The sequence below is a fragment of the Esox lucius genome, chromosome 24, assembly GCF_011004845.1.
Source record: "Esox lucius isolate fEsoLuc1 chromosome 24, fEsoLuc1.pri, whole genome shotgun sequence".
In the NCBI taxonomy this organism is placed as follows: Eukaryota; Metazoa; Chordata; class Actinopteri; order Esociformes; family Esocidae; genus Esox; species Esox lucius.
Window position 1 is genome coordinate 16,646,947 of NC_047592.1, and position 26,164 is coordinate 16,673,110.

Sequence of the window (26,164 nt, forward strand, 5' to 3'; positions counted from 1 at the left end):
GGGGAGTTGTGTTTGATGAACACAGGAAATCGAAATGATTTTATTGCGGCCATACGAAATAGTGCTGTAGATATTTGCTGTTATTGTGATTTGGATAGCGCATTTAGCCGCTATACCGTATCAGATATAATATAATTAATGTGTATAGGAATTAACTAAAGTCAGAATGTTAATTAAAGTCAAGGTAAGAAAAGAGTATGCGGCTACCTACATGCAGTTATGTACTTTCATCTTTGTAATTTAGACGCTCCTCAGTTCATAGTGAGTAGCTAGCTAGTTTAGGTTTGATAACGATCTAATTACATTAGATTTTATATTTAAATATAAAATCAATGAAAAAACGATTAGGATCATAATTACGCCTTCCCAGAAAGGGAATGACAAGAATAATATCAAACAGATAAGATGATGTGTTATTGACGCCATTACAATAATACCATTCCAACCGTTTTCACGAGCCTGTCCTCCCTAATTAAGTTGTTTTATGACTTAAAATATGTTTTCTCTTTCTCAGACACTCACTGGAAAGGAAATTGAGATTGACATAGAGCCCACAGACAAGGTATGTGTAGTTATTTTACTGTGTTAAATTTTTTCATTATCAGACTTTCACACACAGTCTTTGTGGGTGTGTGTTCTATGCGTGTGTGTGCACACCTGAGCCCAGTGCATCCATGCGGTTCTGATCTATTCAGTCTGTTTATTCTTTGGTCGCCCTGCTGTCAGGTGGAGAGAATCAAAGAGCGGGTGGAGGAGAAGGAAGGCATTCCTCCCCAGCAGCAGAGGTTGATCTACAGCGGGAAACAGATGTAAGTCAGATTGTGTTTTTTATTTATTTATAAAAAGTTCTCAACTCCAGGCCTGGTGATTATAGTTGTCTTAGTGCTCCGGTGGTACAGAACATTGTCAGTAAGTGTGCAGGGGTGTGCTTCAAGTATATATGATGTGGACAGATGTGTGACTGTGCCTGTCTTAGGTTGACCCAGTATCACAGTTAGGATCTTACCTGTCTTTGGCTAACCAGCCCTCCTCACTGGCCACACCTCAGGACTCATAATGGGGCCATTGTAATTTAGCTATTGTCCATTTAGCTGCTAATATGACTCGCTGCTGGTCCGAATGACCCCCGACCCGACTTCCTCCTTAAAATTTTGAGCACCATGCTATGGATTTGAAACATTGCCGAACCTGTTTCATTTTTGTGAACTTAACTCATAAAACATATTATTTTCTTTGATCACTGAATTTGGTCGTTGTTAAACGTAGGGTGACCCTTCTGCTGAAGGTGACAAGACAAAGCCTTATTGAAGTTCTCAGATACCCACAAATACTGGGGTTCTGTGGAACAAAAATAGGGCTCTTTGGCAAGATGAGAGCTGCGTTTAGTCATCAACAAATGATGCTTTCAGTAACCTACAAATAAATAGGAGATTTGATGATGCTGTACTTTTGCTTTGTTGTGCTGGGGGCCTTGAACATGTGCAAGGCATCATGAAATCATAATTTTCTTTGGTCCTTTGGAGTCCAGTGTCCAATCAGTGTTCAAACTCTTAGTCTTCATTGAAAGTTTCTGGGTTTTCCAGCAGGACAATCGCCTGAAGAACTCAGTCTCAATCACATCCAAAACCTATTGCAAGTTCTTAAAACAGCTGTTGGGTAAGGTGCCAATCAAACACTAAAAAAATAAATAATAATAAAGCAGATTGCAACTGAAAATTGGGCCTATTTGCAGCAAGCTCTAATGGTTAAGAGAAGCATTTGCCTAATGCAGTTATTTTGATCAAAGGCTGGGTTACCAAGTACTCAAACTTTTTCATTCATCTTTATTATATACATTAACATTGTAAACTTAACAATCAAAACAAACCAATTCATTTTCGAACAGTTTAGAATTCACAAGAACACTATTAAATCAGCGTTATGTGTGATTCGGATGCGAAGTGGCTGATATTCATTATTTTCAGTGACCTAGGACAATAACACTGGGACGTTGTTGAAGGTAGAGGCAACAGCCCAATCCATCTGTCCAGCAAGGACGCCCATACTCACACAGTCCACTCAGTGGTCACAATGGGGGAAAAAATGCACAGTCCTTCTTCCTAATATCGCCGCCGTTTCTTTTCCCTCAGGAACGATGAGAAGACGGCGGCGGACTACAAGATCCAGGGCGGCTCAGTGCTACATCTGGTCCTTGCACTAAGGGGAGGGGCGGCCCTCCACTGTCCCACCCACCCCCTATTTGCCTGATAACCAACACGCCCCCCTTTGCCCTGGGTAGATGTTGCACTTAGACACAGGTCTTTAATCGGCTGAAACCTCCTCACATCCAAACTCGAACCGTTGTTGGTAACATATGCAAAGCTGAATTAGGCCTTTTAAAAATATTCTTCTTAACTCTGTTCCCTTTGTTTTCATGATGCGGTCTGAGTCCTATTTAAATTCACATATTTTTCAACATTCTCCGATTTCACTCCTGATAAGTCCACATGACAAGTCGCGCAATCAGAACCTGTCACCGGACAATCAAGAATGGCATTATTAGAAATTGGACACTAATGGTTGGCCTTTTGGAAAGTTTAATTATGGGACATTAATTATAATAAAAAATATGTGACTGGCTAAATAACTGCATATGAAATAATAGAGTTGTACTCCCAACCTGAAGTGTTTTTGTTCCTGTTACTGAAGTGAGGGGCTAAGGCAGGTAAAAACATGTTTTTGAGTATACTAGTGATTTGTTTTGGCTTAGCAAGCAAACCTGCTATGTTTTCACGCTGCACCTAACACAGACCACTTCTCCAGATGGTCTCCGTTTGTTTCAGTTTAGGACTGTTATGTGGGGGCCTGACTTCCTGTGAAGCTTTCACACTGCTCACAAAATGTCAGGGAAATCCTCAGTCATTTCCTGAATGGAACCACAAAACCTCTCTGGCTGCCTTCAGCTCATTCCCGTTCTGGTTAACTGTCAGAGCAGGTAAAGACAAATAACGCCTGTTACAACCACTTGTGTGTCATTAATTTCTACATAGGAGGGCCTGCGTCTTGCTAAAACAAACTACGCAGAGAAGGTTTTATCCTTAAGTGTTGGGAGTATCGCCATGTCATGCGGTCTCCCTCCCCGTCTTTTAAATGCGTCAAAATGATGCCGATGTTACGTTTACAGTGTGTGGAAGGGAGAGTTTCTTCTTTGAAGATGAGTTCATGTAATAAGGTAGTTTGTCAATAAAACATTATCAGTAATCAGGAACAGGTGTGGCGTTGTCATTTACTGTGTTCAATGTCCTGAAAATGAGAAGCAGGTATGCCTGGTAGGCAAAATACACCTAAAAACATCACGCCAATTAATTTAGGTCAGTATATAGTTTTATTTTACTCTACTGTATGTACATTTATGCTGGGAAAATAATCCACAAGGTCAGTCAAAAATTGTTAAAAGTGTGTTCTTCCCAGTCTGATTACACTTTGAAGAAAAACTCCAGGAGCTACATCAAACAGGTGGTGAGACACATACAAAATACGCCAATACACATACAAAAGAAACCCTCAAGAAAAGCATTTGCAGCAGAAATGTATACATTTTCTAAAAATATTTGATTTCCAAGGTGGCTAGGAAAAGGTTATCAGGGTCACAATCACATTGCTTGGAACAGAAAAGGTATTTAAACATTGTATATTGCATGGCTTCTTTTTGCACTCATTTCACCGAAGGAACAGGAAGTGAGACACTTCACTAGAGATAGTTAAAATACTTAACTGAGAGAGAATTCCACTTTTAGAATCTGCCATTTTACTGTAGTCATTGAAGTTTTGATGGACCGGGCCATCAGGGGGATACCAGACTATTAATTAGATGGATATACTGTATGCTACACAGACCTAAGCTGTTACAGACCGTATTACAGGAAATACTCTGATAAATGCAAATTTCTAAATTCATGGACCCATCTGCCATCACATTGGCGTCAATGGGAGAGCTGCCCCCTAAAGTAGACAGGAATTGAAGAACATTTTCAACGATAAACGGCCTGAGTGAACTATTTTATTTCCACCTGGTGAATGCAATGTTAAAGTCTGGTTTAACCAGGCAGGTGTATTCCAATAATGAAGACCTGCATTTCACTGTTTGGTCTGTGCCAAGAGACAAATCAAACCTGAATTGCAGTAGCTCATATTCCTATGATCAAATTGACACAAAGAATGATTTGGGGTATTGTTAAAAAAAAAGACAACTACCAGGGCCACCAACCCTCACAGGCATGCTTCTACTTTTCAGAATTAGAAGAGTGTGAGAATGGGATGTATAAAGAAAATATGTATGATCTGTACGACTGACTGAATCCCAGCCTTAGTAGAAAATAAGTTTACATGAGGCAGTGATTTAGAAGCTTGATCAGAACTGTAGTACTTAAGGCTACAGTGTTAGAGTTGTCTAATAACAATATGGATATAAGATATTGACCAGCCAAAACTAACAATGACAGTAGTTCTGAAACTGTCTGACATGTTATAATAACTTCTTACTGGTTACACATTGATTAAATTGTAATTCATTCTCGTTATAGAAATTGCAATGAAATATCCGTGGTATGTTTTGGCAGTAATGCACAAATGCTCCATGTCGATTTTAACGTGTGGCGAGCATAATGCGCATGAAGTCGCCCAACCTGGTTAAGCATCACAATGCATTTCCTTTGTGATAGTACGTCCCTTAGGTCTCAGGGGACTGAGATGATGGTAACAGAATAACGAGGCACAGTCATGTTGATAACATTACTCACTTCAAATAAAGAAAACATAGCACTTTTCTTCATGGTGAGTTTTCATACAGTATGTACCGTATAATATATATAGTTAATATTACATGTATAATGTAGTCATATATATATATATATATAGCACAGCACATCCATATGACACTACTTTAAAAGACTTAGATTATGTCGGGGGTTTCAGGCCGACTACATTCCTTTTACATGCCAGATCTCACAGCCTGAATAGAGGTTCTACACATCAGCAGTTAACCCTGTCATTGGATTAAGCAGGCTGCTGTCTGGCTGCACTGTGGATGGCATGACAGACAACTGTTGACGCAAACCTCTGCTATCGTTGTCAGCCTGGAATTTGACCTTTGACCCCGATGCCTGTGCTTTTCAAAGCTTAACACGGACAACACGGAAACCCAAACCATGACCTTTGACCCCTGTAATCACTGCAGAGACTAAAGTCCACTGACTCCATACAAACCTGTTGACTTACCATAAACTGTATCTGTACAAATTGGTCGAACTTTATAGTGTGTGTTTAAGAACCTGTTTATTATTATTGAACATTCTCTATTGAACTGCCTCCAGGACATTCTTTGTATCTGTACAATCCGTAAATTATTGTCAAAGAAATCGTAAATGTGATTTCAGAGGAATCCCGTGTGCAGAAATGTATAAAAGATTAAGACATCTAGAGCAATGACATCTTCACCTTGTTAGCGAGAAACATCGAGAGATTCACATGAAGCCACCCGTCTATAGAGACCCAGGAGCTCTAAAGGGTTCACTGGCTTGCGGCGGCTGTGTAAAAGAGGCAGTGTGAATGCAGAGAAGGCCTTAAACTGGTCACAGACACTCTAGAAGAGGTGCGTGTGAAACATAGTTGGCCATAGTTGGTATCGGTGGCCACAGCACAATTGATGGTACATGGTACCTGTACAGTACGCTATAGTACCCCAACATCGCACACATTGTCTCTGGGTTGTGGCGTCGGGGGCACATTCAGACGGACACCAGGACTTCAACGACAGGCGTCACTGTACAATCAAGGCAAAGGGTTTCTATGGCGTTCTACATGTCTACAGCGTGTTTCACTACAGTGTTCCGGAGTCAAGAGAGTGAACTTTGAACGAGTGGGAAACAGAGCAGATGGCGTGTTGAAAGAGCAGCGGGCCAGATTTGACCCCCAGCTGCAATAGTGCGCAGGAATGTGTCCCAGAGATCACACTGGACACCTTTCAGACTGATAAAACTATAGATGCGTATTCATCTAGAGATTTACCAAAGGACCTTATTGAAACAGATTTACATCCACAACCAGATCACCTTTTTTTTTTTACACAATAAGCTTAGCCACATGTGGGGGTTCAGATTTTTGTGTGTGACTTTTTGTGTGAGTCTGTTTGTGGAAAACACTGCTCAAAATGCTTTTCTATGTTTTATGTTGTATTCTCACAATGAAGTCTGTTTATTAGTCTGCATCTAGTCCTTCATTGAGCAAGCAGACTGTCCATTTCTTAGGCTGTGTTTTAGATTTTTCATTGATAAGACTGTCCATTTCTTAGGCTGTGTTTTAGATTTTTAATTGAGCAGACTGTCTATTTGTGGAGTTGATTGTTTGTCTTTAATAAAACCTTTCTCAGTTGTCCAGTGATGTCACTGAATCAAACCCTCTGTTTTTTTCTTCAACATAAACATTTTGATTTTATCTCTTTAAAAATATCAGAATAAAATAATCTGTGTACATCAATAATAACAATTATATACCAATACCTAAATACAGAATATATAAGAATCAAGGCTATTAAAAAGAGCTAAAACTTTTTTTGATTTTGCGCCAGGCAAGCATCTGAGAGGCACTGAACCAGATCGCTTATCAGCTTTCAAAACACCTTCCACTGTTGCAAGACTTAAAAAACAGATCCAAAAATTGTTGATGTTGAAAAAATACAAACTAAAAGGAACACAATAAAACTAATATGATAAACAATGACATGATAGACAATTATAACAATTATAAAAACCATTTCGCAATAAAAGTTGTTAAAAAACAAAAAACAAAACAGACAATATTTACTGTATTTGACATAGAACATGAAATGAATTGATCTGAATCTGATGGTTTCGACAATCAAAAAAAAAAAAAAAATCCAGCTTTGGTGTGTTTTTCAGTAATACAATGCAAATTCAAAGTATAAATTGCACAAAACACAAACGCAATGCTGATGGTGAATCTGTCACAGTGCAGCAGTACTTCAAAATGTCTGCCAGCTGTCATCCTCATGGAGTGTTCAGGGAGAGTGTGAGGAGGAGGAGCAAGATGAAGGGGGGTGGGTGGGGGGGGGTAATAATATGACTGAGGATATTATGTCTTCTGCAATAAGCATTGAAATGTGGCCGCCTGAAATATAATGCCCAGATAAAGGTCTCATATCCTCCTCCTCCTCCTGCCACCCGCTCCTCCTCGGTGTCCTCTCTTTTTGGAACAGCACAGATGATTGAAAACAAGCTACAATCAGATGTTTGAAAAAAAAAAACCAACAACAACGACATTTTTTTTTTTGTCACTAAGACCGTTTTCAAGTCTGTGAGTGTGAGTTTGCTCCTCTCTGCTGTCGTGACATACCTGGAACTCTGACAATACCTTAACGAGTGTGTTTCTCTGAGTTCGGGTGTGTGCACGTGTGTGTGTTGAGGCGTTGGTGGCGGGGGTGGGGGTAACTGAGCCATGTGTTCAGCAGTCTGCGGCTGACTTTTCGGCCTCCCCGTCATCTTGTGAGAGAGGAGCCCGGGCCTCCTTTAGCTCCTCGCCCTCCTCCCCGCTCCCTGTCTCCTCTGATCCCTTGGTCTCCCCTGGATAGACCACCACGCAGAACTTCTGGCCCAGGTAGGTCATCTTGGCTGAAGAGAGAAGAGGTCAGGATATTAGAATACATTCCAGACTGGCGCTTCAAGGCAGAAACAGAGCTGACAGATGACTGACTACACCAGAGGGCTGAACAAAAAATTTCTAGAAAACATAGAGGTGAGTATAAGAAGGATATTTTAAAACACAATCCAATAACGCAGAGCTGTGTTACAACAACAAGCAATAAAACGTAAGGTCGCCCTGCAGAACATTCCCAGGGTGTGGGGCAGAGTAGGAGAACAAGTGGAGTCAGAGGTTCCTTTAGTACTAGCCAGTCCTGTGCGCCTGTTTAATAGGTGCTCTTTCTCCTATACATTTTTAAGGAAAGATAATTAGGGACAGTAACTCATGTTTGTTCCCAATCGTGGCCTTATCCTAGACTGACCGACTGTTAGTCAGATGACTCATGTTGGAATAGAGCGAACAGGACGTTTTCAGAAAGATAGAGTATATTTTGCTGAAAGAGCAGTGGGTGGGATTCAAACCCACGCTGCAGCAGAACATGTGCCCCCAGAGGGAGTGTCTGACACAGCTGGATCACAAGATGTACTGACTATGAAATCCTGGCATACTGCTAATATCTTCTCTCCTACGTGTGTCTGACAAGTTATGTTCTGTACCCAAATGAATCAACTGAATTGCACAGTTAGATGATTCATTCACAGTATGGACTATCCAGTATGTTGGTCTTTGTTGCGTAGTGTGTTTCATTTTTACTAAAGAATTTGTTCCCAAAGGTATTAGCCCACGATTCACTGGGAGAGCATCTTATAACAGCCTTGACGTAAATAATCTGAGATTAGCAGTAACACACGAAATCGACACACAAGGTAATAAAATGAAGTTGTTTCCGTACCGACAAAGGTGTTGAAGCATTCAGGCTTGTTGTCCCAGTAGACTCCCAGGAAATAGACAGGGACTCCGGTCAACATGATGGCCATGCCCAGGCCACACACCACGGGCTCAGAGTACAGGGAGAAGATGAGCAGGAAGGCCCAGAACAGCAGGTAGATCACTGGCCATGCCAGACTGATCTATAGGTGGAGGGGGCAGATGAATAGAGAAAGCGACAGCCGTCATAAACGGAACACCAACAAGAAATGCTTTCGCAATACCGTAAATACCTACGTATGGTTTTTCAGCAGTTTCTAAAACAATTTTTATAATTATTATAAGCATGTTACTGACCCACCTTACCATCCTCTCTGACTTAGACCTGAATCTAGTTGTCTACCACTGCCCCTAGAGAACCCATCAATGGACATTCTCAAACTCACTCTGATTGGTCGGTGCAGGTTGGGTTCCTTGATGCGCAGCACAATCTGCCCAGCAACAGTCACCCCGTAGAAGAGGTAGTTGATGAAGCCCACGTAGTTTATGAGGGTGTACATGTCACTTGTACACAGCATCAGCAGGGTGGATAGACACTGAGAGGGGGGGAATGGGGGGGGGGCATCGGGCTGAAATGTTAGATACCTGTGGCCCGAGAAATCCAAAACGATGGTTGCCACTGATTGCATTTTGGGTATTAAACACGGTAATATGCGTACTGAGAAGGAGGGGAAGGTACTGACCGTGAAGAGAAGAGCTGGTATGGGGGTGCAGCGCTTCACATGGATCATAGCCAGGAGGCTGGGGAGATGACCCTCTCTGGCTCCGGCGAAGAACAACCTGACACGGAAAACAGGGGGAGAGTGAGAGGCGGGAAGACTGAGCGCCGGTGTATTCTGTAGCGGTCCTTCTGAAAAACGTTTCATTCAAAGCCCGTCGCGGAGAACGTGTGGGGAGGGAGAGGGGGAGAGGGGGAGAGACTCCTGTTGCTAGAGACAGACATTAGTGAGGAGACGAGGAGACGTGATGTGGAATTAGAGCAGATTCTAGGTGAGGTGAGACACATGGTGTGAGGTTGACGCTGACCGTGAGGAGGTGAAGAGGGATCCGTTGACTCCTCCGAACGTGGACAGGGCCACGGAGATCGGCATGATCCAAGACATAACCCCCAGCAGCTTCTCCCCAAATGTCTGGAGGGAGGAGGGTGAGGGAGTGGGGAGGGATGGACGGATGGAGGGGAAGCATATGCTATAACGATCGGTTACATACCTAACTGGAAAGCTTAGAAACCCGTCCACATAAAATGTAAGAAGGAAAGACAGACGGTGGCACCGTACTGGGAATAGTCTGCCATATTCAACACTCAAAGCAGAAGCTGAGTGTGTTGTTACACTATGTGACCTACAGGGGGTGCCAGAGGCCTTACTACTGAAGCGGAACGGGACTAAACCAAGAGCAAGTGTGTCTGCTTCCTGTTTCCCACAGGCGCTTGGGTGGAGCTACTCACCACGGCAACAGCGTTGGACGCAAGCAGCTCCTGAGGACTCATGGCGGTGACGTAGGCAATGTTGGCGAACACGTAGACGAACGTCACCAGGGGAATGGAGATGAAGATGGCGCGAGGAAGATTCCTAAATTGGAGAGGGAAGAATGGAGGTAGGGATAAAGAAAAAGGTAGATCCGATATTCAACATATTAGACTAGATCTGTGGATAAAATATTGTAACATATGGAGCAAGTTTATTAATAAAATATTTGCTTTAGAATGACTAATCTCCAAATTCAGAACAGAACAAACCAATCCAGGCTTAGAGAAAAAAACCTTATAGTGCATGTAACATCCCAAATGACATCTGAGGACATTTAAAGTGCAGTCCTTTGACCACACCCCCAAGACCCTAGTCAGACTTAGTGCACTCCAAGGAACCAATCAGAAGGCCCGTTTGGGATGTGACCCTTGACCGGCTGTAGTTGGCCTTACACGTAGGGATCGACCAGCTCCTCAGTCACGTAGTTCAGGAAGTTCCATCCTCCGTAGGCGAAGGAGCCTTGAAGGAAAGCCAAGGCTATCAGCCCCACGTCGTACTCCTGGAAGGGCTCGAACGCGTGAGCCGGCTCCAGCCAGTAGTACTCCCCTGGAGGCAGGAGCAAAGAGGAGAACATGAAGATGGGGACTTGCATTAAAGAGCTGTTATCTTTGTGAGTAGTGGTTGACGGGTGCCGCATCAGTTTCATCGCAGGAGATGGATCAGGGATCGGACAGGTCGTGCACGGGGGAAATGACGTGGTTTGTTGGCGTAACAGAATCAGCCGTGCCCGTTATTGGCTTGCACCCCCCCACCCCCGCCGTCTCTCTAATTTCCTCCCAGTCTTATCTCTACGTTGTCATGCCAACACGAGACGAGACACGCATCCTCTATCTGTCTCTCTGTCGTCATGTCTCCCTCTTCCATTGTCCATCTCGTTCCGTCTTCCCTCCCTCCCTCGTGCCCCCCCTCCCCCCCCCACTCTCTGCTGACTGGGTCTCTCAGGCTGTCACCCATTGTGTTCTAACAGCAACACACTGAATCCCCCAGTCCCCTCTTCTCCCCTCCCGTGTCCACAGCTCTATTGTGACTGAGGCCTCCCCCATAATGGGTCTTCGTTAGTGTTGTGTTAGCTAACCCGCAGGGACGCGCCGGGTTACGGGCCGCGCTAAACCCCTATTGGCTCTGTGAGTTTAACCAGAAGCCTCGCTACTCAGTGACCTCCATCCACATCCCTGCGAATATGGACGAAGTGGTCCCGGTCCCAATGGCTCCCTAGGCTGCAGAACAACGCGGCTGGGTAGGGGGGGAGGCAGGGGGCGAGAAAAGAAGTGCGCTGTATGCGACATTTGGGACGGCGTCCACTCGTCCCCGGTGACACTGCACTGGGGTGTCAGCGAGGTCACCGGATCGTGAGAGAGCCGAGCGAGAGATCGGCGGAGGCGCTGGCATGTGCTCGTGTGAACAGATGGACGCACGTGCGCGCGCCGGGCTTGGTCTTACCCTTGCAGATCTGCACGATGCCCATGATGATGATGAGGGCCAGGGCCAACAGCTTGCCGGCGGTGAAGACGTCCTGGACACGGGTGGCCCAGCGCACGCTGGAGCAGTTCACCCACGTCAGCAGCACTGCAACGCACGGACAGAAAGACACAGAGGACTGGTGAAATAGCCGCTATCGCGGTCATTTATCAGTGGGCACGTGTGGGTTTGTGTGTAACGTCATTAATGCTGTGGCTATATACTGTGAGATAGCGACTAATAAATCCACGAAAGGCTTGTCGGAATAATTTCAACTGAAAGATTGAATTATTAACAAAGCTTGAATGGACCCGTGTGAAAGACATTGCGCAACTTAGATCAAGCGAACTCAATCGCGGCCGTGTGCTGTGCTCCATTCCTCCCGACTCCCTCCATCTGGCTAAATCCAGACCACTCAGAATAACAGAGGAACACAATGGACCATTCCTGTACAATAAACAACTCAACGGACGGGAGACACCGACTCAGTACAGAAAATGTTGGTACAATGCACAAAGGGAGTGCTACACTATACTTCCGTTTTGTTCGGTTCTGCCCTTGAAAGGTCGCCCGAAGCCTGGTACTGTGGGTTATAGCGGTAGTACTACAGTAACCAAACCGCTGTGAAGCCTGGTACTGTTGGTTATAGCGGTAGTACTACAGTAACCAAACCGCTGTGAAGCCTGGTACTGTGGGTTATAGCGGTAGTACTACAGTAACCAAACCGCTGTGAAGCCTGGTACTGTTGGTTATAGCGGTAGTACTACAGTAACCAAACCGCTGTGAAGCCTGGTACTGTTGGTTATAGCGGTAGTACTACAGTAACCAAACCGCTGTGAAGCCTGGCACTGTTGGTTATAGTGGTAGTACTACAGTAACCAAACCGCTGTGAAGCCTGGTACTGTTGGTTATAGCGGTAGTACTACAGTAACCAAACCGCTGTGAAGCCTGGTACTGTTGGTTATAGCAGTAGTACTACAGTAACCAAACCGCTGTGAAGCCTGGTACTGTTGGTTATAGCGGTAGTACTACAGTAACCAAACCGCTGTGAAGCCTGGTACTGTTGGTTATAGCGGTAGTACTACAGTAACCAAACCGCTGTGAAGCCTGGTACTGTTGGTTATAGCGGTAGTCCTACAGAGAGATGAATACGAAGAAGTGAGCATGCTATTGTAACTCCAACAAACCTGCTGTAACGGAGGTGCTGAATGTGGTGGGTTGCCCATTCCACTACAAGATGGAAGAGGCTTCTAAAGAACTGCTCTTTGAATACAAGCCTCTTATATGGCTCATAGAGAGCGTGGGATAGGGGTAAAGGCTGGGGTCCCCTGATACTTTTCAGTCTAATCAGCTCCACCGGCTACTACAGAACATGGCCTTCAGATTGCAGGGCTGTCTAGTGGTAGAGCAATCTTGAAACGTTTGAACCCTTTTCAATGGAATATGATTACCTAATTCAAACAAAGTCATTTAAATGTGTCTGCGTGTGCATTTGTGACTTTCCAGAGTCACGGGAACACACACAGTGCCGCAACCGGTGGGACGTGTCATAAAAGATGAAACCCGGTGACCTTTGCTCCTGACGCGGTACTATCACGACGAACTCCGACCCCTCTCATGTTGCCGCTCAATTTCCTAGACACGGAGTCACGTACTGCACCCCGAAGGCTCACAGGTTTGAACGTAACCCAGGTGTTCCCGGTGCTGCACTCTGTCCCCGATCGAGTTCACCGCAGGTCAGTACGTCACATTACGACGGAGTCAAGGGGCTGAGTTCTACATCAAAGACGCAACACACAACAGAACCCAAAAGAGAAACCCCCGACCCGTGGGACCTTGCGAGTCACGACGACAGAACATAAGATGAACGGCCCCCGAACGGCGCCAGAAACACCGCCCCAGCAGTCTATGTGATTGGATGCGTTAGGCGTGATGGTGTAGTTGTGTAGAAACAGGTCACAGGCTAGGATGAATAAGGTTTAGAGGAGCCTGTTTTTTTTGCACACACGAGACAAGACATGGCACACATCATAATCGAAAAATGTCTGATCTGTTCTCGTTTAGTCTGTAGAGTAAGAGACACGGGCTACTCCACCAGACAGGAAGAGGAGAGAAGTTGTTTATAGCTTAGCTGTGTGATGTTCAGGGATTTAGGAAACGTTGAGCTGAGGAGGGAAGGAGGCGCAGAGGAGAGCGAGGGGGGAAAAAGGAATGTGTTTGTCGGGGGGGACTGTTAGCCTGATTAGGGTAGCAAAATTCCACGAACGTTCTTTTTCCTCACCCCAATTCCTGGTTTGAGGATTCCTGGAATCAGGAGGGAGTAAGTTGGAAATGCAGACTTCTTCAATCAACATGTGAGGGATGAATTTATTGAAAGTACCTGGAATGACAAGCCAAGGCTGGTTCTGATCTTCAGAGCCTTTAGGAGGCTGGGAAACACACTGCTATCGTGGGTCTCCGAGCGCTTCAGCAAACCACTCGTGAATGTTTTGGTACAACAGAGAAATAGACTAAAGCACACAGTGTACCAGTGTACTGGCCTCAGGTTAACAATACAAAGAGCTGCTGGAACAGCCTACAGACACAACAGACTTGAAGACTCTGCTGTGTCTGCTCTTTGATTTGAGAAACGCCAACCCACATGAGCTGTTCCTCTGTGTGTGACCAGCTACCATAACACAAACAACTCCTATGCAGGTGAACGGTGGCGGGGTAGCAAGCGACGCGTACGTCTGCAGTAATCTACACTAACAACACGTCGGTAACAGAAGGCCGCGGCGGAATGGCCGCCACGAGCCCCTGATCGAGCCTCTATAACAAACTCCGCAGGGCAGGAAACCGCATTCAACAACAAGAGTCGGACTCAGGCGACAGAACACAGACCGGGAAATGGGGCGCCTTCTGAGAACCCCAGACCTGCTCGTGAGCCGGGTAAACGCCGCGACCTGCCGCGTAAAGCCGCACCGGGGCCGTTGGGGGCGACACGGCTTTGCAGCATACTTTTGAAACTCAACCCTTTTCACTACAGCTGCAGAGGCGTACACGAGCCTCGTGGCCAAAGAATGTGCCGTATGTCGGGCAGGGGCAGGGACCGCAGGGCGCAAACATCATACGGAACATTAGTTTAGACGGATAGATTGTAAACGCACAATGTTGTTTCTGTCGGACCCCTACAGCCCACTACGCTGACTCTGCATGCACAAACACACACACGCGCACACGCACGTCATTTATGTAGCACATGTTTTGGTGCTATGCCCTGATGGCATTAAACCGACAGAAAGGATGTGTCTTGTTGTGTAAACAGACAGATGTGATGCCTGGTGTTGTATACCAAAACAGGCGAGACAGTGAAACGGTCGATAAGGAACAACTGGCGAGCCGCAGAGACAGACTGAAACGGAGGGTCGGGGGACAGGAAGAAGAAAGGGAACAGATGAAAATGGAAGTAAAGAGAAGAAAATGAAAAAAAAATAAGAAAGGTAACAAACTAAACTTCCCCTAGAGCAACCCTTGACCCAGTTTCCTCTTTTCCAAGAACAGAATTCTGCCGAATAAGTCGGTAAAAACAACAACATCGAGGCTGAGCTCAACTTTCTTCCTCCTAAAAGCTGCTTGACAACATCTGACCAATCAGCTCAGTGGAAACATGCATCACGTTGCTGCTCCAGCCAATCTGATTACAGTGGAGAGACAACATGCTTGGTGCTATTGCACAGAAATTCATATCTGAAACACTGCGAAACACAGCTAGCCTTGGCAGTTCTACTTATTATGACTTGTAAACAGGTACTGCACGTTAGGGAGTGTGTTTACAATGTGTCTCAGACTGATTTTCCTTTTTGATAATCAACACGGACTGGTAGAACCTGATCCTAGAGTAATGTTCTGGTTTGAACTCCCAGATCTTCTGTAATTACTTAGACATTGCCAGCTGGCAAAGACAAGTCGACCGGTTCGTGACACTGTCGACACAAAGATTCCTGAGGGTTGGGGGCGTTTCTCTGTCTGCTAGCGAAGCTAATCTATCGGTATATTTCCTCCGTGACCTGAGTAACCACGAAGCAACTGACGTGGGGTGGAGAGACGTGACTGACGCAATGGAATAGACTACCCCAGTAACTCCATCACAACAAACTACTCATAAGACCTACTATATACTGATCTAAAATGAATGATTAAACACTTCATATGGGATTTAGAAAATTCAACTGATGGAAGAGAATGTAGTAGATGTTGGTTTTTGTTTTTTTACAAACTACTTTCATAGTGCCATAATCTATCGCTCTCTTTCTCCTTCTCCCCATCTCATCTCTCTCTCTCCCCCTTCTTTCTCCTCATCTCCCTCCATCTTTCTATCTCCCTCTGTCTGAAGGTCTGAACACTACTTGTGGTATTTGGGCTTTATGTGTGAGGTTTGTAGAGGTCCAACACGGCCACTCTCAGAGCGGTGCCAAACACACGTCTCCATCTGTCTTAACAAACTATCATACTCTGTTCCACTCTCTGCCTTCACCTGCCTCCATCCCTACAAGCTCAGAGACGGCGGGGAACGCACAAGGGGATGCGACGGGGAAGAACAGCCAATGAAGGGCAGGAGGAGAGAGGGACTGAGAAACAGAGGATGGAGAGTGAAAGGAGAGAGAAGAGAGAGAAGGGAGACGGAGGTAGAAAGGATAGAGTAAACCCCACAGTTCTTGCCCTCTGCAGGTGTGATAGGACCTTTTAAATCAATATTGCAGAACCAAGTGTAGTTACTGCTCGTACCTAAAGGGCATTCTCTTATTAAACAATACGTTGATGTTTTACTCCTCTCACTCACATTTCCTTCTAAATCTTTTATTTTTCAAATCCAAGCTGTAACAGTGCATATGCCCGAGAGGCAGTAGATTTGACCATCCAGATCTGGCCACTCACTGCTCTTTCTTTAAATTCCATCACCTAGCCAACACTCTCATCCGCAACAATTACGCTTAAGTGCCTTGTTTTAGGGCACAACGACTGGATTCTTACTACTTCGGGGATTTGAACCAGCGACCATTTCATACACTGGCCCAACACTCTTACCACTAGGCTATTTGTCTCATGTCCTTTTCCCTCTCTTTCACATCCACGTGTGACTTTACTCCTGGCCGAAGACCCTGGATCGTTGCCAGAGCACCAAGAGGCGCTACTACAACGCAGCTTCACACACAGACAGCAGAACCTAATAGGTTTCCTACAAACGCAGAATCTTTGGCACGCTGAGAATTAGAGAACGACCACAAAGACACCCAAGCCAAAGCAGTGAAATGCTAAACATGTTTCATTTACACTTGCCTTAGTTTTAGCATAGCAATACATGGTTGCTGTACAGCTAAGCGTTTCCCTCTGTCTAACAGACCCCCCGCCCATTTTGTCTTCCTCGCTGTGTAACTCCGCCACAGCCAATCCATTCATCTCCCCGCTCCACCTCCTCCTCCGGAGCACAAAGGGTACTCACGTAAGCAGATGGCGGCAAGGAGTCGCAGGCCGCTCTCTGGGGGGAAGCAGGTGGGGAAGAGGGGCTGCAGGACGTAGTTGGAGAAGGTGAGGGCGATGACCGCCTGGTTGGTGGGGTAGATCACCAACACGGCGATCCACAGTCGGAGGAATCTGGGGGGAGGGAGGGGGGAGAGGAAGGGGTTCACTGGAGTTATGAATGGAATGATGACAATGGCATACACACAAACACACACACACACAGCATTGTATTAAATTGTGACTGTGGCTTATGAACTGATGCTTATAAAAGGGCAAAGCCTGCACTTAGAGAGATATTGTGTGTGTGTGTGTGTGTGATAGGCAGGGGGCAGAGGGTGGGTTGAGATTTAGCCGCTTGGAGCGGAGGCCACAGTAGAGCGAGAGAGCACATGGTTTTCCCTCAAATTCTCCACAAGCTTACAGAGCAATCATCGTGGATGGCTGCGTCTGCCGCGTTAACCCGTTGGTCTCTTACAAGGAATGTGCGTGTGTGTGTGTGTGCGCAACAAGTCTATAAGATTAAAGTAAAACCTGTAAGCTGAGGCCTCAGAATAGGACTTTATTTTCTAACAATGTTATATTGTTGGCCGCCAAAGATATAATGCTTTGTCTGACACCCCTACCCCACTGGGTTGGGTGGGCACTTCCACAAAACACCTACACAAACCTGTGGAGAGTCTTTGCGGAAGAGTCCACTTCCCACCAGCAGTGGGGAGAGGAGGGCGTCCTATCAATAACCTTCTTTCTGTTGTCATTAGTCCTACACGGTACACCATTAAAACAAACACGCCTTGATCGTGGATTGGTACCACAGAGAGAAGGAAACAGCGAAAACAGTAAGGGCTCGGGAAAAACTTCAAACCGAAACATCTGAGGCGACTGGAGGAAACAGTTAGAGACCCATTCTAATATACTAAACAAAGCCTTCAAACAGAGAAACCCAGTTGGTTCTGGGTAACAGCTAATGTTCCGTTGTAGAACTCTCATTGATGTATTGATGTCTATAACGGGACCCAAACAATCGTTTGAGGTAGTGTTTGTCTAGGTGGGTTCCTAACAGAAAAGACCCTGCTAGAAAATGTATACATGGCTTTGTTATATGCCTAGGTCAGGACTCCATCCATGGATGTTTACATTCGGGCCGAACGCTATCAAACAGCCAGATGGTCTTCTTCAATCAACGTGGACAATGGAGTTCCCGACTGACCGGGTCAGATCTGCGAATGTATACTATATGTGCCGGGTCAAAGGTCACCGAACGCTCACCCAGCCAGTCCTCCAAAAATGTCCTTGACGTATGAGTAGTCGCCGCCCGACTTGGGGATGGTGACGCCCAGCTCGGCGTAGCACAGCGCTCCGATGGCCGTGATGATGCCCGTAACGATCCACACGATCAGCGCCAGACCCACGGAGCTGGCGTTCTCCATCACGCCCTTGGGGCTGACGAAGATCCCAGAGCCGATGATGTTACCTGGGGGAGGAAGAGGGGGAGGGTTATTCATGTCACACGAACCGTTCATTGCTTCATTTTTCCCGATCCCTGCTAGCCGCCGCCATGGCGACGGCTTGTGTTTCCGGTGTCCGACACATGAAAAGACAACACAGCCAATCAGGGAATTAGCATATGTAAAGGGGTTTGGAAATATTTGTGAAAGGACCTCAGTCCCACCATGTAATGTTGAGTAACAGCATTGGAAGAGGGAATTTGCCTTCCACTGGGGGGAACAGAGTGGAACCAATGGAGGCAGAGTTTTAAAAGGGATTCTAATCAATGTGTAAATAAAGTGCGTTTCAACACGTGCTACAAAAATCCCTATTCTGCGACCTGCAATCTATAATCTATAATATTCTATTCGGCGATCTATAATCTATAATATTCTATTCTGCGATCTATAATCTATAATATTCCATTCTGCGATCTATAATCTATAATATTCTATTCTGCGATCTATAATCTATAATATTCCATTCTGCGATCTATAATCTATAATATTCCATTCTGCGATCTATAATCTATATTTTTCTATTCTGCGATCTATAATCTATAATATTCTATTCTGCGATCTATAATCTATAATATTCCATTCTGCGATCTATAATCTCTATGAATGCTGTGTTACCGCAGAAGGAGTAAACTGGGCAGTCACTAATGAGAGCATGAGAAGGGAGGAGGAGTGTTTAACCGATCGAGGTAAACTGATGAATGGGATGTGGAGATTGGTGCAGTGCAAAATGGATGACGGGGGGCAGGGGGGTCTGAGAGGACGAAGGAAATAGACAGAAAGACAGACTGGGAAAGAGAGTTGGTGAGACAGAAGAGAAACAGAAACAAAGCCAAGAGACAAAACACCCAGATGGAGTGGAAGATAGAAAGAAATGAAGAGACACAGAAGAGAGAGAGAATGTAGTTTTAACAGCAACAAGTGTGCAGTGTGCCCGGGCAGCTGACAGAGTGGAAACGCAATCTGCTGAACTAGCACTTAGGGTGATGAGCTGCAGAGAGAGGGAGGAGGGGAGACAGGAGGAGGGGAGACAGGAGGAGGGAGGAGGGGAGACAGGAGGAGGGGAGACAGGAGGAGGGGAGACAGGAGGAGGGGAGAGGGGAGCCAGGAGCAGGGGAGACAGGAGGAGGGGAGACAGGAGGAGGGAGGAGGGGAGACAGGAGGAGGGAGGAGGGGAGACAGGAGGAGGGGAGACAGGAGGAGGGGAGACAGGGCACAACAAGGCACAAAAAGGCCTTTGGACTACATTTGAACCTCAGAACAAAGCCCTGACGTTCATGAAAGAAATGTATGTGTGTTTGCGAGCGGCGGAGTGTCCTGGTTCATCCCATCAGAGACCTGCTAAAACAGTAGCGCTCAGAGAGCAGGCGTCGACGATCAGACTCAACTAATTGATTGGCTCATAAACCTTAACGCCAATAGGGCGGTGATATGCACCGCGGCGTCTGAGTTAGGTCAGACGAGTTCACTGTCCAAAAGTCAAAGGTATTGATACTGACTCATCACTAACACGCACAGACCCAATTACACACCATCTTGTTCACTTCAAACATTTCTCAGCAACGCTGTGCGTGACCCTTTGATGCTGAGACTATGCAAGGGGGCTGGGCTGTGGTGTCACCGGTAGGAGCAGGATAGTGACTGGTTTAGACTGGTCCAGCTAAACGGCTCTTTATGGATGGGAGACGGAATAATCTGGTTTCCTTACTGGGTGTATGTGCCCTTATGGTACAGAAACCCTGAGTAGTGACACAGTCACACGCAGGCACGTTTCCTTTTCTGAATGCCTGCTTCCCCTCCTGAAGCGAAAAGGAAGATCCCTGAGTGCTGACACTCCGATATACTGAGAACAAACCGACGGCCCCCCCTCCCTCTCCTCTTGCCCTCGCCTCCTCTTCTTCCTCCAAAGAGCTCCCCTGTGTCTCTCCGATATCAACGCTGTGAGTTCAGTTGCCACACCCTTGTCCCAAAGAGTGCCCTTGCACACTCCCTTGTCATGAACTAAAAACCTCCGGGCTGAGGACGTTTCCACCAAGTCCTGACAGGGAGTGTGGAGACGCAGGACTGAGGAGGCCTCAAGTGCCCCGGAAGCTTTAGAGCACGTCTGAACTGGAGCCAACAACTCCAGGAGAATGGACCAAAAACAGCCCTGCGCTCAGACTAAGCTACAGTAATAAGCCGAGGGCTAAGACATCGCGGACCGGGATTATGTATCCAGACAATGTCTGCATATCCAGTGGCCCCCTAATACCCGCTTAGTGTACTAGTTCATACAGAATAGGGTGACATTTGGAACGCCGACCGCTCTTAACATTTCATTTGTGCAGTGTAGTGTGCACTAGTGCCTCGGCCAAAGCGATGCCACAGCTCCATGCAGGACAAACTATTAGGAATAAACGGTTCCATCTCACCCTCCCGAAACGGATATGTTTTAATCTGCCACTGTCAGAATCTTGGCGAAAGTGGTGACTTTAACTAGGTTAGGGTCTACAACATGGCTCACCTTAACTAAACGTATGGAAAGCATTTAACTAGTAGAAGAAATCCCTCGAGTCTGACCCATACATTGGTGGCCACATTACAGGCTGCTTTCGTGAGAATCTACATTTCATCGATCGATGTTAAGGTCAGCTTATCAAAGTTCACGTGGTCTTCTCAAGTTCTGTTGCTAACACTTCGCGGCATAACAAGAGACTGAGACTAGCTGAATTGAATTCATGGCTAGAAAAACAACAACATTAACGGTCTACAACAAACTATGTTTTGGCAGAAGACAGAAGGGACTGAGCCATACACTAGACTGAGCTATGGTGATACCAACCGCAGCCCGGAGCTCAGTGTGCCCGTCTGGGGAACAGCCAGAGGGAGAGCTACTCTAATCCAATCATGGCAGCAGGTTTTAACCAATACCCCGCTCATGCTGTCCAGAATCTCCATGAAAACACACACACCCGTGCACATTTATATACACGTGCACACACAGCATGCTTTTCAAAAGACTGCTGTCGGCAACCGTCAGCTTTGAGTTGAATATGACCCGAGTCATGGAGAAAGGGAGTGAAGATTGTGAGGAGGAGCAGGAGGAGGAGAATGAAAGAAGGAGAAGGGGAAGAATAAAAGTGGGAGGAGGGGTAGAAAAGAGGAGACTGAGGAAGAATGAAAGAAGGTTGAGGTGAAAACTGAAACGCGAAAAAGGAGGAGCTTAGGAATGAAAAAGGGGATGAGGAAAATAATAAAAGGAGGAGGAGGATCTGGGGAAAAGAGAATGGAGGAGGAAGGTTAGAATGCATGCAGCTTGACTAGCTGTCAAATAACACCGCTGTCCAATTGATGCACTGTGGGATTATGGGAAATCGGGTCAGTTCAGATGCAGACAATGAATACGATTCAGACAGGTTAAAGAAGTTAGACCTGGGGCGATAAAGACGTTTTAGAAGCATGGAGGTTGGAAGAGACTAAAGAGGTCAAGCAAACTAAGCTGATAAACAGCTTTATCAGGGCATGGAATCTTAGTTCCTGCAACTAGGCAAAAGTTCACTCCTGATTCCGGCTTTACATAGTGGGGACGTCAGAATGGGGGTGGAGGTGCACTACAAAAAAACTGTTTTTTTTTATAAAATAAATGCCCCCCCCAGCTCTCTTCGGGAAAACGCAGTGAAGTGCACGGAGAACAAAGGCAGAGGGAAGAGCGCGAACATGGCAGACTGAGTTCAGTCACCTGACGATAAGGCCTCTCACGTGAGACAGGAGGAGTGATCACAGCCATGTTCATTTGGCACTAAATGACAGAAAACTGATTCAAACAGGGAGGGACACTGCCTGATACTATCCAATGAGAAACACTTGTTTTCTGTATCACATGCTAAACCTTTTGTTACAGTGTGCAATAACAAATAGGGCCCAGGGGTGTTTGTGATCAGACCAAGGACACTGGGGTCGGCCAGGTTAGGTTTGGTGATTGACACTCACTATGGCTGAATGAATATGGACTATGGATAGTCATAAAAGCAACATGTGACACGTTCTCTTATGGAATTCACTGGCTTGTTTAATTTAACTCTTAAAAGGTCTGTACCTGGGAAACAGTCACATGACCACCCCATTAAAATGGTCGAGGACCTCCAATAACACACTGTGCCTAAAAAGTGACCTCACCCTCTGTATCAAACAGATCACCGCCAATTCCAATCAAAATGAGGTTCAGGCATGCAGCAGGTCGTTTGGGGAGGGGCAAGCACCGCTCTCTCTGTTTCAATAGGATAGAATCAGTTGTCGATGTTATTTTAGTCTTTTAAACCGATGGTTGGTTTGCAAGGTCATTGTTTTTCAGGTGGAATGAGATTTCAGATGGAAGATCATGTACAATTGTTCCTGTTTTATGGAGGTTTACTGCAGCCAGTCAAACAGTATTTTACACATTATTTCAGTGTTCAGTTACATAGCAACACTGCCTTGTCTCGTCCCAGTAAATCCAAGTGGGCCCAGGAAATGCCAAAAGAAGGCCACGTTGTCCAAATCACGTCCCACCCAACCAGGAAGTAAGCTGGACCCAAACCCCTTTGAGGAGAGCGCTCCCCCAGCTACCAACCGCAATTAAACTGAAGCTTGTTTTAAGAGATGGCTAAAGCCAACGCAGCAGGGCAGCCTTGTCTGCCTGTCCCTCCCCACACCCGGAAGGTGCTAAAACTATTTGTACTGTTCTTTCCTGGACCCCCGGGCAAGGTCAGAATGTTCGAAGCCAGCATAATAACCCCTCCCTCCCTCACTCTCTCCCTCCCTCTTCCTAACCAGAGAGGCTCCTGGGAGTATCCAGTCACTTCAGTTACCATGGAAACATTTCAGCCTGTGAGTCATCCTTGTCAAGGTCGAGGGACCACAGAGCAGAAAAGTAACTCAACTGAACCGTACAACAAATTCTCTGTCCATTGATCCAAATAGAGACGAGGCTTGATAAAATCTATAGGCCTCAGGTGTTCATAAGATATTTTTTTTAAGTTGATTGGTCAAAAGACCAATTTCTGAAAGAAATATCAGAATCTGGTGGCCTGTTTAAATGCAGCCTCTGACTTAACGTATAATGAAAGTGGTAATGCCAATATTCAAACACATTGGGCTTCCTGCGTACAGTGATCTGAATAGGCTATTGTTAATCAAAATACGAGAAATCAAATGCAGCCTAGTAGGTGGCTACGTATTGAAATGGCTATTATAATGATAGATAATGTCAAATCAGTTTCAGTTGAGGCTGAATTAGTATTGTTTGTAAAGGGGTTGATTGGTGAAAAGACCAAGTCGAAATAGTGGGAGAGATTAGAATCAAGGAAAGAATCAGCCATAGATGTGATCAAAGTCTTACTGATGAACGATTTAACAGATATAATCACTGTTAACTGGTGCCAGTTAAGTGAAAGAATAGCCATTTGTTTGCAGCCATTTAAGTTAATTAATCTGCAATAGGGGATGAAAGCAATGCATAAAGTGAGATCAATGAACTTCCGTAGCATTGGGGGTCCTACAACTTAAGCATGAACGCCGTAGGCGCGCACTCATGCATGCACGCAAATTTTCCCTGATTCATTCAGGTTCAACTAATTGACTAAGCTCAGGTAGGTCGCAATGGAGGGTCTACAATTTATACACAAACCAGCCGTTGCAAAAAAGCATCAACATGATCACTTACCAACAATAATTCCACAGGCGCTCACGAGACCGATTTCTTTCTTCAGAGCCACCCCCCCTCCTCCGGACTCATTCCCGGACTCCGCGACAGCATCCCCGCCAGACGCTGCTGAGCTGCCCCGTTGCCTTGGTCCGTCTGTCATTTTGGTGATAGAGTTGTTCGGTCCCGGCAGCCACTTGCCTCTGCAGGTGATTCTGTGGTCACTGACAGCTAGACAGCACTTGGACTCAGAGGCTATGTGTGCTTTAGTAAACAGCACAACACAGTTCAACCCAAAGGTGTCGAAGATGTGCACACGTTATTTTTCACTTTGTTTAAGGTAAACGGGTGTAGCCTATTCACCTCACAAATCGAATGACTTCAGGTTTTATGGGTGGATGCACGCATTACATAGATGGTTAATGTAGGCTATATAAAAAGTTAATGCTAGGTTACAGTTGATGCAAACTTTGTTCTTACTATTAATGTCCAGATACCTATATATCTGTTGCACTGGTGCGCTCTCTGAGCGCTAAGGAAATTGCAAGAAGGTAGCAGTTTTACAAAATCGTAAATAACAAAAATAAACCGTTTTATTTTCTCTTGTTGAAAAATACCGCGACGGTTGAGTTGTTGTATTGCACTGTTAATGTCTTGTCACGGTTAGAGAGCCTATCCCAAACGGTAATTGCTGAAAATATCTATTCTGTTTTCTGTAGTCCATTTAGTGAACAAGAATGGCGTATTCCAGTGACATACTGCGAAAGAAACCTGCCTCCTGTCTAAAAAGCTTCGTACTATAGTAAAACAAATTTCAGCAACTGTGCTTCCTTGTTTTCATGTGACAGCACGAGGGACTCAAGAGCATCCTTACACGCGCAAACCGAACTGGTCGAAAAACACAAAACTGTTTCACCCTATCAAATAATATCTCTCCTTTAAAATAATCACCTTTTTAGTCTGTGCACACGACCTGTATGCTTGCTGTTAGGTTTGACTCGGCAGTGAACAAAATATTGGGCAAATATACGTCCTCCTCATGAGTACAGTAGACCCGCCCATTTAATTCCCAAGCCCCCCCTCCCTTTCCAATCACGACTTGTTTTCTACCTTCAGTTCATGGTGTTCCATTGTACCCCCCCCCCCCCCCCCCATTTATTTTTCTCACGCCCATCTGTTACACCCCAAATCCCGAATAGGTATACACATCGAAACAAACACACCACACCATAGACAGTACAACAAATAGTAAAGCAGCCACACGCACACTTATTTTTCATGGTGCACACTTAGTTTAAATTTAGAATGTTCATTCCTGTGCTTTATGGTGGTGCTCCAACAAACATGTTAGACACCTTCGTAGAGTGGTTTCAGGGTTTCTCACATTTGTCTCAGGGTTATGAATGTCCTCTGAATCCACTTTGACCTTGTTGTCACACACACAGACCACACATTCTACACACACACACCAAATGTCCTTGTGTAAAACAAAAAAATCATTTTTCCCTAACCCATAAACCTTACCAATGCCCTAACCCTGAAAAACAATCCTTAAACCTAACCCTTTGTCTCACTACTAAGTCAAATCTAACCCTGACCTCAGTTGTGACTTTGACATTAAACGTAACCCCTGAGAAAGAAATAGCCTTATTCCTCGTGGTGACTGGCAAAATGTCCAAGAAATGTCAAGGTCAATTCATCATTATCCAGGAAGACCGTAAAATGTGAGCACACACACACACACACACACACACAGGGATTGCTATTAGAACCTGTTTGCAAATGTGTGTGTGTGAAAGACAAACACAGATGATGAGTGAGAAGAATATCAATTTTGCATATATCAACCGACTATTTAAAGCCATGACCCCAAATCATTGGATGAAAGCCTGACCAGATAAAATAGACTGTCGCTTTTTGACCCACAGAAACACTGTTGCTTGTTGACCAAT

General features: G+C 45.4%; 2 protein-coding genes across 3 annotated transcripts; one reads left to right on the top strand and one right to left on the bottom strand.

Moving 5' to 3' along the window:
- The first annotated feature begins 27 nt into the window (after positions 1-27).
- nedd8 (NEDD8 ubiquitin like modifier) lies at positions 28-3,247 on the top strand. Its single transcript, XM_010887686.4, has 4 exons — positions 28-184; positions 515-562; positions 727-809; positions 2,130-3,247. Exons 1-4 carry the CDS (start codon positions 167-169, stop codon positions 2,245-2,247), a joined length of 267 nt encoding a protein of 88 aa, XP_010885988.1. The 5' UTR covers positions 28-166; the 3' UTR covers positions 2,248-3,247.
- Positions 3,248-3,345: 98 nt separating this feature from the next.
- slc7a8a (solute carrier family 7 member 8a) lies at positions 3,346-25,240 on the bottom strand. 2 transcript variants are annotated; one of them, XM_010887684.5, is made up of 12 exons: positions 25,164-25,240; positions 24,234-24,415; positions 18,318-18,522; positions 17,032-17,183; positions 11,532-11,657; positions 10,484-10,637; positions 10,010-10,133; positions 9,589-9,692; positions 9,246-9,342; positions 8,949-9,098; positions 8,528-8,705; positions 7,498-7,664 (listed from the first exon to the last, which is right to left on the bottom strand). In XM_010887684.5, the coding sequence occupies exons 2-12, from the start codon at positions 24,373-24,375 to the stop codon at positions 7,498-7,500; spliced, it is 1,599 nt and encodes a 532-aa protein (XP_010885986.1). In that variant the 5' UTR covers positions 24,376-24,415; positions 25,164-25,240. The 2 variants fall into 2 exon arrangements, with proteins under 2 accessions (XP_010885985.1, XP_010885986.1); XM_010887683.5 differs by lacking the exon at positions 25,164-25,240 and having other exon boundaries at positions 3,346-7,664; positions 24,234-24,375.
- Positions 25,241-26,164: the final 924 nt, after the last annotated feature.

Coding starts and splice junctions, on each gene's coding strand:
- nedd8 (XM_010887686.4), top strand. Junction 563..726: donor ACATAGAGCCCACAGACAAG/GTATGTGTAGTT, acceptor CCCTGCTGTCAG/GTGGAGAGAATCAAAGAGCG. Junction 810..2,129: donor ATCTACAGCGGGAAACAGAT/GTAAGTCAGATT, acceptor CTTTTCCCTCAG/GAACGATGAGAAGACGGCGG.
- slc7a8a (XM_010887683.5), bottom strand. CDS start 24,375: ATGACAGACGGACCAAGGCAACGGGGCAGCTCAGCAGCGTCTGGCGGG. Junction 11,658..17,031: donor CCTTGCCGCCATCTGCTTAC/GTGAGTACCCTT, acceptor CGTGCGTTGCAG/TGCTGCTGACGTGGGTGAAC. Junction 10,134..10,483: donor GAGCTGGTCGATCCCTACGT/GTAAGGCCAACT, acceptor TCTCCAATTTAG/GAATCTTCCTCGCGCCATCT.